The sequence below is a fragment of the Oxyura jamaicensis genome, chromosome 1 (genome assembly GCF_011077185.1).
Source record: "Oxyura jamaicensis isolate SHBP4307 breed ruddy duck chromosome 1, BPBGC_Ojam_1.0, whole genome shotgun sequence".
Lineage (NCBI taxonomy): Eukaryota > Metazoa > Chordata > Aves > Anseriformes > Anatidae > Oxyura > Oxyura jamaicensis.
The window spans coordinates 87292149-87308086 of NC_048893.1; the positions used below are offsets into that span (position 1 = coordinate 87292149).

A 15938-nucleotide genomic window follows, 5' to 3' on the forward strand; every position below is an offset into this window, starting at 1 on the left:
ACCTGGCCCACAATAAATCTGAAAAGCCAGACAGGGATGTCATGAAACTACATAGCACTGAAAGCACCTTAAGGGGATGATGAATGGAGAGGGGCTAAGAATGTAAGAGAAAAAAAAAAAAAAAAAAAAAACACCTCTATACGTCTGACATCAGCATGGAGTAGAAGACTAGAGCCCATCTTGTAATCCGTATTAATATGTTTTGGTCCTGCTCACTTCCTTCCTTAAGCAAACCAAGTCATTAAGCAGGCCTCTGCTGAACTTGATAGGACTTGCTTGGAGAGGTGAATGAGAGGACAAGGTATATCCAGGGGTGTAACTTACTCACATTACACTAGTAGTTAGGAGGCTCAAGCTTCCACTATGCTAGATGTTGTACAGTCACATAGGAAAGGAAAAGCTGCACCCTGAAAAGAGAAGCTCAAACAGACAAAAGGTGAGAGGGGAAACAGGTACCAAAACAAAACAACAACAACAACAAAAAACGTGAAATACTATGATCAAGATAATATAGCTGGTTACTGGCAGAGAAATAGAAAATTCCTGTTGACTTGCTTCTGGCAGAGTTATTTTACATTCCCTCAATGGCTCTTAGGTAGAAAAGACTGTGATGTGTGTTTACACCCTGGAAAGGAAACTGAAACCATAATACACCATTGACTGATATTTTATTTGTACTCTGTACCAGAAGCAAAGTGGAAATGTAAGGTGAATATCTTTTCTATAAGTCTTTTCCCTCCACCCTCTCAAAAACAGTACATACAGAAAACATTGGAACTTTTCATTTCACATCAGACTATAAACACTAAACCAGATGCCCTTCACCTGCCGCTACAATGCAGCCACTTTCTCAGCTTGAATGTGTCCATTATCCCTATAGCACAGAAAGAGCACAGGAGCTGGAGAAGGTAAAGAGAATACTGTATGCAGGTGGCATTAGGGTGTCAGACAGATCACATCCCCTGAAGAGCTTAGTTTCAGGTATTACAGAAACCCTCATATGACAAATTCAGAAAGTCTTTAAAGCAGTGCTGTCTCTTCAGATTACCGGTTGCAAACTTGCTCACAATTTCCTTGGATTTGGTCTAGTTACAGAAAGGACTCTTCCAAAACCACATGCAAATATCTAACCACCATGTCTGCTTCACTCAGTCCCGTGTCTCTGATTGTTTTGATGTGATAAAGAAGCAAAGCCAACTATAAAGATTCTTTCTGGACATCATCCTCAAGGATGCAGGAAGGTTACAGTAATAAGCCAGTTCCTTTAACATTTCTTGCCTTGCATTATGCATTTTGGTTTCTCTGGCACGCAAGAGGTACATTATGCAGCGATGCTTGGTGAAGAGTTTTCTGCATACACATCCCTGTTCTGAGCTGCATTTCCAGGGGATCCTTCGCCATTTGTGTCACTCTTGTTGGTCTGAGCCTTCCGTGTGAGCTGCTTGTCCATTAAAAGGAGTGTGAGGATGTCCACGCAGAGTCGGCTAGCCTGGCTAGTGTGGTTTCCCCTTGTGCTTCCATGCTGCCAGACACAGTTCCCTGCACAGGGATTTGGACTGATGGAGATGCAGTAGGTAAGGGGACATTACCCCTCAGAAACATGCTTGAAGTGCTGCTGTTCACCTCACTTCCTGGATTGGTGACATTTACAGCACTGTTGCTCACTGTCCACAGACAAGGGTAGTGGCTGGGAAAAAAAGCAGTACAAATTGAATGACTAATTTCAAAACATTTTCATCTGCACAAGACTTACTTCAGTGGAGTCAGGTGCATTATCTGCTAAAAAGCAGCTATCCCAATCCATTTACTGAACTAGGTAGGACTTGCAGATCTTAAGTGAAAAGCCACCAGCAACCAGTAGACCTGGTGACCTTTAAGAAAGGCATGGAGAGAAACGTGCAAATACGTATGAGGTTTCAAGGTATTTTTTTTGCATATGTTTACATTTTAAATAAATTCAGCTGATTATCCTGGCACCTAAATTAAGGAAATTTGTGCATTTATTTTGGGGAAAGGAGGGTGAAATATTTGTTATTAATTGACTCTGTCTAAATTTCAGCCATTCCTAGAACTGATTACTGCCCTGTTAACAGCATTTCCATAATGTAACATGAATTAGATTTTGTTACAACCCTGCAGCTGAGCAGAGTAATTATTTCATGCAATGCAGTAGTGAGGATCAGAGAGAAAAATAATTTGGCTTTAAAACTTCTACTGATTGTAGATACCTGAGTTCTCAGTGGCTATTCCAAGATCCTTGTTTTCAGAAGTGCTAGGGAAAAATGAAGCTTCCATTGCTTTCAGCTGGAGCTGAAGACAATTATCTTGTTAGAAAGATCTGTCCAAGAATCTCAAGTTGGACACATGGGACATGTTTTAAAAATCTGTGTGCTGATTAAAGGATGGAACAAAGTGTATATCTCTAGGGCAGGAACGGTCCGGTCCTGATGTGGGTAGGTGCAGAGACCTCTCCCACTGATCCACATCAGCCTGTGAAAGACCCTGTTTTATTTGATGTGAACAGACATGAAGCATGGGATTGCAGATAGTGGAAAGCCTATTCAGCTACATCCACCCTCTCCCTCTTTTTGTAGGGTGGCATTTTCACTGTCGCTCCCTGCATAAACTGTACAGGATTTGAGGAGAAACTGTAGCACCATGCCAAGAATGCACGAGTTTTATGTGCTGCAGCAAAGGAACTGGAGATTGTCGTAAGCCATGATAGGATGAAGTGGGCTTAAATTCCTTCAACTTCACCTGTGGGAAGCCACTCTGGTGACAAAGCTAGGAACAGCCATAAAAATCCTATTTGACAGTCCTTGCTTTAAACATTGGATAACTCTATCTTCCAGAGATGGAAAGAATCCAGGCATCGTAATTCTCATTCCTGCACTAAACCTCATTTGTATTTCCTCATAAGGTCAAGTCATTATTGCACCTTTTAGCAGTAAAAAAGAACACCCTTTTTATTTTTACAAAGATATTTACTGTCCAATCATTTCTATAGAGCCCAGGTATGATTAAACATTCCCTGTGTTGTAAATTCAATATAAATAGGTCCATGATAACAAAGTCTAAAATTAGAGCAGGCAAGCTGACTTCTGCACAGAAGTTATTTTCAAAAACTGCTGGAATACATCTTTACCTGGGATATTCTTTACTAGAGAGAACATTGGAGGGACGTGAGCAATTGTGTGCACATATTAGTAACTACTGTTTCTGTAGTATTTCACATTCTTGTAACATAGGAAAACTTTAATGGCAGATTGACCCCTGAGGTAAACACTATCTCCGTTTTACACACAAAAAAATGATGTCAAGAAGTGACTTGCCTAAGGGAGACTATGTACTAAGTAGGGGTGGAATTGGTTAAGAAATCAGGCCTGAACAAAGCCTTATGACAGTCCTCCAAGCCTCACTGCTCCAAATATTAGCAGTTTTCCTGAAACCTTACCTGGGCCCTGGGCTGGCAGCTCCCTTGGTGTGTGGCACTGAGAGCAAATTAGCATGTGGAGAGGATGGCAAAGTCCAGCTGTCATGTCCTGAGAATACCTGAAGATTATTGCTGGAGCTTTCCAATAAATTCACTTTGAGGAGAAAAAAAAAAAAAAAAAAAAAAAAAAAAACCTTGGTGACTATTGCAGGTACATTGTCTTAAGGCAACAGAAAATGGGTAGGCCTTAGGAAGCTATCTGATCATGGGGTTTGGGTAAAAAAGGACAAAATTCACTTCCTTAGTAAGAGAGTAGCAATGTGCCATTGTAATTCCATTTATGATATATGAGAAGATAGTGCGATAGATGTAGAGCGTGCATTTTTTCAATAATCTAATAGTCTCTTGATAATGATGATTGCTATATGTCTGTCAATGCTTTGATACAGGTTTCTGTATAACTTGAGCTTATATATTTCAGTTAAACAAGATGCCTTGCTAAATTATATCTAGTGAACAGATTAGTTTATCCTTACTCATCCTTACTCTCATTTCTGGCCAAGTTCCTCTGATCAAAGTAGGACCAATTTCTGTATCTCCACACCCAGGTCTAGAGAGCAGGTGGGGCTTGAAAGACATTCTGGCAATAACAAAACTCTCTCATCGCCATGTTCCTAATGACTGCTGCAATTTGAGAGGGTGACTGCTTCGTGATACAACATTGAAAGAAGGCTTGCAACGCCCTGATACTTTTGTATAACTGGGAGCTGTACTGCAAGGAAGATCATTCACTCTTGTTTATAATTAGCAATTACACTGCACCCAGAAATTCTACACCATTTCTTTCGCTGCCTTAAACATACACCATGCATCCAGTGTGCAGTTTAGATTGTTAGAGACCCATCATGCTCTTTTCTAGCTTCTGCTCTTAATTGTTTCACTGCTTAGGTTACTAAAGCAAGGGTCAGTTCGTCTAACTATGTCTATTACCTGGAAACAAAGTGGATTTACAGATCTACCTGTAGGTGAATGATTTCTTTGCATGTAGGAAGGTGGGTATGGAGCAGCCCGATGACCTCGCAGTGCTGAATATCGCTCACAGCCATGGGGAGCGTGCGGAGCTGGTAGAGGCAAAGGTCCAGTGTACTGATAATTAGAGCTTCCTGATGCACACATTGTATCTGGGTTGGAAATCAACCAGCCACCCACTTTGAGGGGAAAGACAGAAGGAAACTATTATTGCACTAAAACATGGCAGTACAATAAAGTAATAAAGTAACCAGCCTTCCTGCAGAATCAGCTGTTCCTCAGAAATACCAAGCCGATTCTAAAATACTGGTTTGTGGAGCAACTGACAAGCAAGAACCAAAACAAACAAACAAACAAACAACAAAAAAACACTGAAAACAAGACCTGAAGACAAACTAATACAAAATGTCACTGATATCACAGAACAAAGAAAATAAATACTGATCATCATTAGAATGAGCACAACCTCTGCTCCCCCCATTTATTTTTTGAGCTGTTCAACAGTGAAAGGTAGTTTTATAGATGACAAAAGTCCTTACAATTATGAATACAAAACAATAGCCCTAAAAATGGCCCTAAAAATTCTTTAATGTATCTTTTTTTCAAGGTTTTATTTAATATCAAAAACTGGATCATAAGGAAAATGATCCCACTGCCGAAAATATCTCAGCTTCCTACTCTAAGATTTATTCAGTCTTTTTTTTTGTTTGTTTGTTTAAATGGTCCATTTCTATAAACACAGTTCAGGACTCAGTGAACCACTGGTCTGATCCAGTTAAGCAGATCCCAGGTTCCCAGCATGTATCAGAACACATAAATCTTCCAGCGCACATGGATAAAAACCTTACAGGGAGAATATGTCATATGTTGACCTTCAGAGGCTGTTTCTGGAGCATCCTTGGGATGGTTTCTGAAAAAGAAAACAGTGGTAAAAATTCTCATTGAGAAATTATCAAAGAAATTTAATATCAAATTTAAAAACTGAAAACTATTCACTAAAAATAGAAAAGTGAATTAAATAGGAAAGAACTCTATCATCTTTAACCACTTGTTGGCAGCAGTAGACTTTCCTGCACTCTGCCATAAAGGAAGCACTTATGTTTCACAGCATCCATACATTTTTTTCCTACAGTCGTGCCAAATTCAGGGACCGAGCCTAGAATTTAAGTCTACCTGCAGCCACCTTTCCTGCTTGCATCAACAGTCTAAGCCTGGCATCACTCAGACTGACGGAGGGCTCTGCCTCCTGCACAGCCAGGCAAGACAAAGGCACATTTTCCCTCCACAGATGGGAACCCTGATGCTGAGACACAGCAGCTTGATGTGAGGAAAGGAAAGAAATACAGATTCTCCTTCATGCATGTAGGAGACATCACACATCAGAAGACACAGCAAGTCTAGACAAAATGTATTAGCAATTGTGCATTGAAATTAGTCATTTGGATACCTCAGTGCTTTAGCATGGAGATGCAAGGGAAACTTTAATAGAAAAATAAACCACAATTTGTTTCCAATAATAGAAGCATCTCTGACATAGTGAGCACCTACAGGTTACTTTTACTAAATGCATCATACACTATCATACATACACAGCAGCGTAGTTATATTACAGTTACAGTGCAATTTCACTTTAGTTGTTCTTTTTGACATATGCAGCTTACTTTTACCATCCCTGAGCTATTGAACTGTGGGATTCATTGGAGTTTGAGTACAATGTAGTGAACATATGCGGTGTATAACATTACCAGGGAAATTCACAGTCTCATTCCAGGCTTCCTGTGTAGACAGTGCTAAGTTCTTGGATCCCAAAGAGGATACTTACTCACCTCAGACCCTATTGTGGTAACAACTATATAGACAGTCTTCCCACTAGTTTCAGTGGAGTGACTCTAGATTTAAGACAGTAGAAACAAGCGTTGTACAATTTACTTTCACATTATGATGCCACAGCTTTAACCTTGTCAGCAGCGAAATATTACTGGAACAAAAAAAGATTAACTCACCTTTCTTTCGCATCCAGGAAGGCTTTGGCAAAGGGATTATACTTGATTTTGAGAGCAGTTATCTTGAGTTTACAGAAAACAAGGCATGTTAGTGAAGGCAACTTGGAATAGAGACTTGAGAAAACAACTTCCAGAGTAAATTAAGTGGAACTACGTTAGCTAGCCAAACAAAATATATCCCCATGTATTGTTTTCCAGGGGTGGTTGGAAGGAGCTTTGCTTGTTGCAGGGTGCTATGTACTGATCAGTGCCACAGGCAGAACACCAATAGGGGTAACCTAACTGCATGGTCTACTCTGCTAAGTCTTGTGGGACTGCAAACTCTTTCAAGAGAGCTGAAGCACTGAATTCCTACCAAATATGAATCAAATCTGCAGCAACAGTTGCTGAGGGATATGGCATATGAGTGAGCAATTGTCACAATCTAAAGCATCCCGCAGTTCCAGTTTTGGGGTTGGGAGGAAATTTTCCCATGGAACGATATGCTGTTCTGCAATTGTACATATTTTAAAGAGAGGAGAGAAAAAAGGTTATTGTTAAAACTATCAGTCATTACTAGAGAAAGTTCTGGACTTGACTCTAGTCTTGTTTTATTATTATTATTATTATTTTATTTTTATTATTATTATTATTTATTTTTTTCCAATAAGGGATTGGTATCCCAAGACAGATGGACCAGTTTGGAGTAGCAGTGGCAGAATATTAAGCTAAATCTGGTTTAGTATTGCAGCCAGATGCTGGATTAGATAATGTTCTACTGCAGAGAAAAGACAGTAGTAGACTCATGGAGCACTACGCTGCATGGGACTGATGGAGAAACAAGAAGAGGACCAGTCTATCCATACTGTTCTTGTAGTTAATAGGCTTTTAATATATCTTATCAATGATGTCCAAGAGCACAGCACGGCATCCGCCTACCTCTTCGTTTTGATAGGCAGTCACAGCTATGAACTGAGTCTCAGGGAAGGAACAGTTCATCACCATCCGGTGGGGGCCTCCTACACGAACTATATGTACCTGGGGCTCGTATTTGTGCAGAGAGTTCAACATTATCTGCAGAAAACAAAACAGACAGACGGACCCCATTGCCACTCTGGTACCCCACAGCTGCTCTTTCACTCCTGCTCTATAATAAACCAGATGTCACTGCTAAACCTCTCCAGTTACTGAAAGCAGAAGGGCAGATGCCTTCCTACCTTCTGACGAGCCACAGGATTGAACAAAGAGAGACTTCACTGGACTTGGATTTCAAGCTTTCAATACAGCCACAGATTTGTGGTAGCAGCTAAGGCCTTCAAACCATTGGGTTTCCAGTGAAGAGGTTGTTCAGGCAGTTGAGGGACAATCCCTGTCCTGCTTTGGCTATCCAAAAACTCAGAATTACAGTCACAGAAAACAGGGCAGAAGAGAGTTAAGGCATTCACCTAGTCATTTTTCTGGGCAAGACTTACCTAAACAAGCTTTGACAAATGTCTCTACCCTGGCACTAAAAGCTGTGCATAGTGTCAATCCTACAATATACCTTCTTCAGAAAGCTTAAGCACATTAAGCACATTGCTTAATTCTCTCTAATACAAGAAAATATATTTAAAATTAAGGAAAAATAATGTATTTTGGAAAGTGCTGTGTGCATGCGTATATATATGTGGAATAACAGCCAATAGCTGACTAACAGTGCATTCTGCTAATAACACCACAAAAAGGGAAGATGAAACACAGTGGGAAAATGGTTTACCTTAGCAAGGCTGCCAATATTTTGAAAAGAAAACAAAGAGAGCTTCAGTTGTTTGCCATTTATTTAGCTTTTCTTTGGACTCTGCTTCTTCTTTGGCTTTTCCTCCCTTCCTTTCTACTTTCTTTCTCTTTACTGTGTATACACATCTTGTTCCCCTGTTTTCCCCCCTCCAAGGTCTTTTTGAGCCTCTTGACCCCAAGAAAGGTCAAGGAGTTTTTGTTTGTTTGTTTGTTTGTTTGGGGGGCGGGTGGGGCCCTGTCCATTTCTTTCTGTAGCACTTACTTTTCTGAAGCTTTTGACCTTTCTAAGGTCCTGGATGCAGGATGAGAATTTGCAAATTCAGATCCTGTTCTACACTACACAGTAAGTCTTGTGTGACAATTCCATGTGTTACTTTAGGGAAAGTCTGGTCATCTTTCTATTCTTCAGTCTGCAAAAACCTAATTAGGGTACTACGTTTATGTAGGTACCTCACAAACCCAATGGAAATAGTAGGTAGAGAACATATAATATTTACATGAAAGAAATTGATTCTGGGCTGACAAGTAGCATCCAATGTAGGAGTTTTGTACAAAAACAAGCAAACAAAAGGTCTTGTGCAATATTTCATCTTTAGATGCATCATCAAAAACGAAATACGAAACATAACTAATTTTCCTGTTTGCATTTTTAAGGGGTTCAAAGAGAAAGTCACTTATTTCTGGTACATGTGGTTTCTTTCCAAAGGCCAAAGCTGATTCAATAGAATATTGATAATTATCATGATGCAGAAGCAGACATAGTAATTATTTCATTTAGGAGCAGCCTTTTATTCTGCTATCTGACTCCTGCCAACATTCCACTTACACCAAACAACATGGGGGAACACAACAAAAACCTAATACCCGTGACCATTTTTTCCCCCTTCTCTGAAGTCCTATGTAAAAAAAAAACCAGCACACAAGACCAACTCTGAAAAGCCCCCTGATGATTAAGTAAACCACAGCACTCTGTCTCTCTTAACATCAAGAAGTCCATTAAAATCTGAAAGCGCCAATTAAGGCCTGTTTATTCCTGTTTACATGTGGCCTCCAGAGAATAATTGGCATCTGTGGGTGAAGAGGCCTGTAAGGGCCTCTGTAATTACATAAATGCACCCTTGATATTTCTTGATTGGTAGGTGCTTGCAATTGAAGCCAAGAGGTGTATGGGGAAACATCAGGCCATACCTGCCCACTCCCATTGAGCTTGTTGGTAAGTTTGACTTTGCTGAAGGAAATGGCAGCTTTCATCCAGTGGGCCCCAAAGTTGGGGGAATCCGGGTGGATGTAGACACAGCTGTGGTTTGGTGGCTCTGGCTTCCCAGCTGGCACCCATTCTCCATTGACGTACTTCCAGCGGTGGCCATCAGTCGGGGCAAAGTCCAACAGGAAGGAATACATGGCATTTGGGTCCAAGCCTGACACACTGATCTTCAAAACAGGGAACATCCGCCTGTTCCGGAAACAAGAAAAGGAGACACCACTGGAAACTGGTTTTGTAAAACTCTTCTCAGTAAATTTGTGGCCAGAATCTTGCTGATTAGGTCAATGTAAAAAACATCCTCCCTCCTCTTCAACCCCTGCCTCCCTCTGTCTAGCTGAAGAAAATTCTCTTAAAGGTTAATCTTTCATTGTATTTTGATCATTTGGAAAAAAAGCGTTACCTCTGAAGTAGGGCACTAAGACCTTCATTGTGTCTAGATTCATGAATGCGCTCAATTTATGAGCTTTGTGTAGTGTCAGCAGAGTCCATGGGATCCAGACATGCTAAATGCAGCCTTAGATCTGGGACAACAAGGCATGAACAGGATTGAACAGAGTTGAAAATAGTCAAGAAGGTTGATTCCTCCTTATTCCTGAAAAGCTGAATCACAGACTAACTGCATTAACTGCAGACTCCTGTAATAAGCTGCACTTATTTGGTGCTTTGATTTTCCCCACAGACACTCCAGTACACTGTCCAGTGTCCAAGTTCTACTTTTTCCAACTCTGGACATATCCTCTGAAATCATCTTGCCATTTCCAGCCCTCAGGATATGATCACAGCCAGGTACTCACGAGACTCCAGTTAGATCCATTGACCACACTACTATACAAAGGCTTTTCTCCCTTTCTTTGAAGGCATGGTCATATTCCAAAGTCTTGAGAGGTACGTAAATAATTTCCCTCTGTCATTTCCTTTGGTTCTTGTGCTAATTCCCAATATCTCCCACTTGAGTTACAGTTTCCAGATAGGACTACTCTAAACACCCTAACAATCTGCTACATTTTCCTTATGTAAAATTATGTATTTCCTTTACCAGGGTTAGTCAGGCATGATTTAAAATTTAGTAAAATGTATTTTTTCTTATTTTCCATTGTCCTCCGTATATTCATTACCTTTTATTTCCAAATACATCCTGAACTCTTATTACATGGATATATTAAAAAGAATGTAGTTAGCTGAAACATGCTCTCTCTCTTTCTTAAAGAGAAGTATTCACATATTGTTCCACTATCATATAAATCTGCAGTTTGAGAAATCTGATTAAAATCCTTGCCATTAGACCTGAAATCCTGCTTTTGTTTAGTTTTGGAAGAACATTTTAAAGCATCTTTTTCCTCAAGTGGATCCTTCTACATTTAGAAGTCCAATGCCACATTTTCTCAATCCCCTTTTAGTTATTTTTTGCCTCTGTAAAGATTTGCAGCAGTTCTCAGTTTTCTCTCTGCCCTAGTACAAGATCACAAGATCCATACCACACAGCTTTGAATTGGCATTTATGGCCTGAAAAAGTATACAGCAATGGAATTAGTAGGGCCCCCCACACTTTCAGGAACAGGGAAAAGACAGCACAATAGCCACGTCCCAACAAAGGTATCCTATTCAGTTAGATTCTTAGGTTGTCAAGTAATACACACATCATTACTGTGGAGGATTATTGTAGCTGTAATATATCACCTCCTACATTCTTAAAAAAGTGTGAGGCCTCCCTGCTCCAGGGACCTCCACATTGATCTCTCCCAGCAATCATCATTTTGCCACATTTTTATGCGCAGGACAATGAAACTTTAAGCTCTTTTCCTGTACAGATTCAGAGAGATTAGTTACACCAAGCAACCTCAGCAATTGCCTGATGTCCATGGGAATAAGGTAAAGTGGTTCTCTAGGCTTAGTGAAGTAGCAGCACAAGATGTCTAAAAAAAACACAAGAAGGGAAGTGAAACTTCACATGCTCTCTCCAGGGACACCAGAAGTCTCTGCCCCAGGAGCCATACTCTCCAGCAGCCTCCACCTTCAGGGTACTGACAATCTCATTTGCTCGTAAGTTATCCTACTCACCCCCTACCTTCCTGGACATGATCATACCAATCTTGCTGCATACTTTCAGCACCTTCTGCCCACGGAAAAATACAGTATTTGAAAAGGGTTTTTAATCCAAATATAGATAGTTGGTGATGCAGGGCCAATGCAACACCGAGGAAGACATGCTGAACCATGATCTTGCTAACTAAACAGAAGCTTAGTCAAAGATTTATACACTACATCTAACGTGCCTTTCTGACCAGGATGCACCAGCTATCGGAACTGGAACTTCACAAGTGTGCACGCATTGCTCCCCGTGCAGCCTGCTCCCCCTGCAGTCAGTCTGCAATGTAACACACACACATACTTAGCTGAAATTAAAGTACAGAGGAAAATTCATCCTCATGAAAATTTAATTTCACTAGATTTCTCAGAACTCTTTGTGTTCTGTGAAGATTGTTAATTCCTCTGCCCACAGTGCAAACTTCTCTTCTCTACTTGGGAGGGACTCCCCTTTTGGGGGAGTTTATCCCCCAAAGGTCTACAGGCTATTAATGCCAGAACAGAAGTCATCATCCAGCTCTAACATCCTGTGCCACATAGACTATAGCACTTCCCTGTATTAATCTCTGCTTCCCACACAATTAATCTACATCTCATTTGGACCAGCATATCTTGACTGTACGGGAGCTAAAGACAGAAGACCTACCACCTCACTTGTTCCACTGATTAAGTGGCTTTATTGTTCAAATCTTATGCTTTAACATGGCAAATGATCATTTCTCCACATTTGTTTCAGTCTATTTTTGTTTCAATGATCAGGTAGGTACACACGACCTCCATTACTGCAATAGCTGAGTACTTCAGCCTCTTCAATTTATTTAGAGCAGATCTGCTACAATTACTCCATGGTACAGAGCTCAAGTGGGAATGTTTGATATCAAACTTGAACATATAGTAAACTAGTAAAGTTTAACAATAAACTAGTGAAGTTGCTTTACCATTTAAGCCTTTCCCCACATCCCTCCCCACATTTGTCTGCATTGATCCATTACAGATCCTCCCCATATACAAAGGGGAATAGTGGCCCCTCCAGGCAATAAGGTGGATTGTGAAGTTTCAGAATACTACATAGCTGAAATAGTACCCACAATCACAGAAAACCTGCTCAGTTCGCAAATGGGGTGTTTGAATATTGGAATGCAAATTGAATACAATAAATCTGAGTAAAATAGGAGACTGATTCTCACCATATGAGCTGCACCTTTTTGGATATATCTTGTGATACAGCATGCACTTTAATTTTATTGATATCTGTCCTGTTCAGACTATATCTATCTTCCCTGTGCACTTAGGTATTTTGCTATGACAGGTGATTATTGTAGTGAAGCACAATGCAGCAGTGGAGAAATATCTATGTATTAACAGTGAAGTTGGTTCAGAACATTTTGGGACCCTCAGCACAAATTAGAGATGACTCAGTCACAGCAGATAGAATTACACATGCTAGAATTTTACACGTGAGGATCACTAACCAGTCAGTCCTGGATGCTCCTGTATCGGGTTTCAGTTTAATTTCTGAGTTTTGCTAACAATGTGTCCACACTAATCGCCTTAGTTTTCAAACACACAAGTTCAGACAGGGTTTTCTTCTTAATCTTAGAAAACAGTTTTCAAAAGCGCTCATATATCCTTCGGGAAGAATGATCGAGTTAGTTCTACTGATTTAAGCAGCAGCAAAATTGGATCAATATTTTTTCTTTAGAAAATCCCTCTGGAGACTGTCACTGAAGAATCCTGCACCTGAAAAAAAGCTCAGGATTCATGGGAAAGTCTCTCAAGTTGGTCTCCTTTTGAAAAGCATGGAGTTGTTCAGAAGGTTTTGCTGCAGGCCACTGTCTGTATTTCTTTTTTGTTGTTGTTGCACTGGCGTGTTTGTTATGGATAATACTTTCACCCTTTTTCATAGTCCCCAATTCTACAAAAGCTTCATTATAAGGATTTATGCAAATGACTATAATACATTTTTTTTGTTTTGAGACTGCTGTACTTTGATAATAGAGAATGAACTTGTACCTGCCCCAATGACGTTACTAGAACTGTCACTGGCCTTAAGGAAAGCCTGGAGCAAGCTAGTAAGGAGATCGCAAGTTAGAATGAAGAAAAATAAAGAAGCTTCTGCAATAAAATAAAAAGTAACAATGCATATTCAAACAATGACAGATACCCTTATCAGCGGTAGCAGAAAAAGATTATATCCATGCACTCACCTAGACATTTTAGAGAAAAAATAGTATCACCTGCAATCACAATTAACATTAGCTGAGAGGAAAAAAAAAAAAAAAAAAAGAGTAAAACCTGTCAGTATGACAACATTCTTTGTATCCATTTAATTTGAGGCAAACCTATCTTACTACATTTTGGTTACTTAGGCTGATAAGGACTCAGTGTAAGCTACCTTAATGCTAAGTGAAAGTCCACTCAGAAGTTTGCTCTAGCCTAACAGCAATTAAAAACATTTAAATTAAGCAAAAGCAGCTTCTTGGCATAAAGAGAGCTTCAGCAGAAGATTAATTCTGTCCCTATAGGTTGCTAGTAGGAATCAGTGGCAATAAGCAGTGTTACACCAAGAGCTGATGTTTTGGGAATAGAACTGCTCTCAACTAAATAACCTTGGTGAGCTAACAGACTAGATTTTTCCTCTTTTAAACTTTCACCCTGTCCCTTGTCAGGATACAGTCAACAGAATTATTGTCCACAAGACCTGCTAAATCAAAGTCTCTGCAAAATTGATAAAAGTGACACCACGTGAATAAAGATTTCTTCCTGTCTCTTAGTTCTTCTCTCCTATGCGGATCTTCCAAGGGGTTTTGCAAGAGAAATGCGTGCATGGGGACAGGGAGACAGAGAGTTGGTGAGGGGAGGCTAAATAAAAACGTTAATACGACTGTACAGGAGAACCTTCCTCTAGTTATTGGCTGGACCCTGTCGTCAGCCCAGTTCAGAACAGAGCCTCTCTGGAGAGCCAGTATCTGATTTAGAATTAACATTCTTCTCTCCAGGTTTTGCACTCAGCAAACAGTGAGATATCACAATATTTTATCTTTTATAATCTCTGTATATTAACCAATATTCTGCAGTGGTTTCTAAGTGCACCAGTTAACACTACAGAGCAACACAGTTGTGGAACCACACAAGCCTGGACTGTGCATACATGCTACATAGAGCACAGCTATACTGTACCCCTTCCCAGTAGATTGTGCAAACCTCCAAAGCCAGGGAGACAGGAACAGCAACGGGGGATAAAAACACGGATCTGCTTCTGTACAGTCATCTGAGGTCTACAGATAAGGACTTGCTAATAAAGACTAACGGCTGGTGGTACAAGAAGCGATCCAGAATGTTTTGAGGTTTTCTGCTCCCTAGTGAAAGTTCCCTTTTTGTGCGACCTTAACTCAGTCAGTATATTTCTCCAGCACGTTTCACAAGCAGGAATAAAGGGTGGCAGGAATGGCTGAGCAGAAAAGAGCAGGGACACCCCACTGTTTGTATGCTGTTTGTAGGGGACTGAAAGGCTGCAGGGGTAGCACTGGTACACGCTCATAGCAGTTCTCTCTAGCCTGTACACACGCTGCTTATTATCACACCCCTCAGCCCCCCTGGCTGTCATCTACACTTAGCCACAATGCGGAGCAGATCACTCACCTGCCGTTCTTGGTCACGATCATCTCATTGGTGACTTCCCTGAATCTCTGCCAGAGCGTAGCATCCTCTAAGACAACCTGGAGCTGCTTCTCAGTGGGGTCGCCTTTGTCTCTCCCAGCCCGGAGTTCGCTCTCCACTACGCTGAGTAGCCTGGAGACAGTGCAGTCACTGGGCTTTTTGCAGCCCAGGTCTGCCATGACGACTTGACTGCCAGAAACTTCAGGTGGCTGTTAAAAGACAAAAATCGTCAGCTGAATCTACAAGTGAGTCGGATTGTTAGGCACAGCCTGACAATGTGCTCTCCTCACTCTTTTGCCACTGACTAGCTCTTTCCTCTGGAAGTCCCAATGGGCAGTGACACCAGCGTGTGCAGGTTTACGCACACACTCCACACAAAAAGAGGACTATCTCCTAATTACCTGTCTGACGGTCAGGTGGGTGGCAGGCTGATGACTCAATTGGCTGCCTTGAAAGAAGAGTCCTCCATCCAAATTAGCATGCTTTTATCTTTTTTCAACCTGAAGTGGGTCTAATTGTTCTGCTTGAGAACCAGGTTTCCATTAATGAAAATTGTTTCATTTCCAGACTGAAACAATGCATGGAAATTGCGTTCACGCTGATGCGGACTCTAGCTGAAGGAGCTGGTAACAGTCAAGGTAGTTACACAGAGAAGGTAGTCTTAAAATATTTTCACTTGGCATGTTGGATAAACACATTAACTTTGTTC

The 15938-nt window shown here is 40.7% G+C and overlaps 1 protein-coding gene across 1 annotated transcript; it reads right to left on the reverse strand.

Moving 5' to 3' along the window:
* Window positions 1-779: 779 nt before the first annotated feature.
* Window positions 780-15408, reverse strand: TBX19 (T-box transcription factor 19). The gene is made up of 8 exons (XM_035315480.1): window positions 15212-15408; window positions 9409-9673; window positions 7384-7518; window positions 6466-6527; window positions 5311-5372; window positions 4453-4641; window positions 3455-3587; window positions 780-1687 (listed from the first exon to the last, which is right to left on the reverse strand). Exons 1-8 carry the CDS (start codon window positions 15406-15408, stop codon window positions 1450-1452), a joined length of 1281 nt encoding a protein of 426 aa, XP_035171371.1. The 3' UTR covers window positions 780-1449.
* Window positions 15409-15938: the final 530 nt, after the last annotated feature.

Excerpts from the sequence above, each read along its gene's own strand:
- TBX19 (XM_035315480.1), bottom strand. The coding sequence starts at position 15,408 with ATGGCAGACCTGGGCTGCAAAAAGCCCAGTGACTGCACTGTCTCCAGG. Across the intron at positions 7,519-9,408 it reads AGCTCAATGGGAGTGGGCAG|ATAATGTTGAACTCTCTGCA; the intron begins GTATGGCCTGAT and ends TGTTTTCTGCAG. Across the intron at positions 6,528-7,383 it reads CTGCCTATCAAAACGAAGAG|ATAACTGCTCTCAAAATCAA; the intron begins GTAGGCGGATGC and ends TGTAAACTCAAG.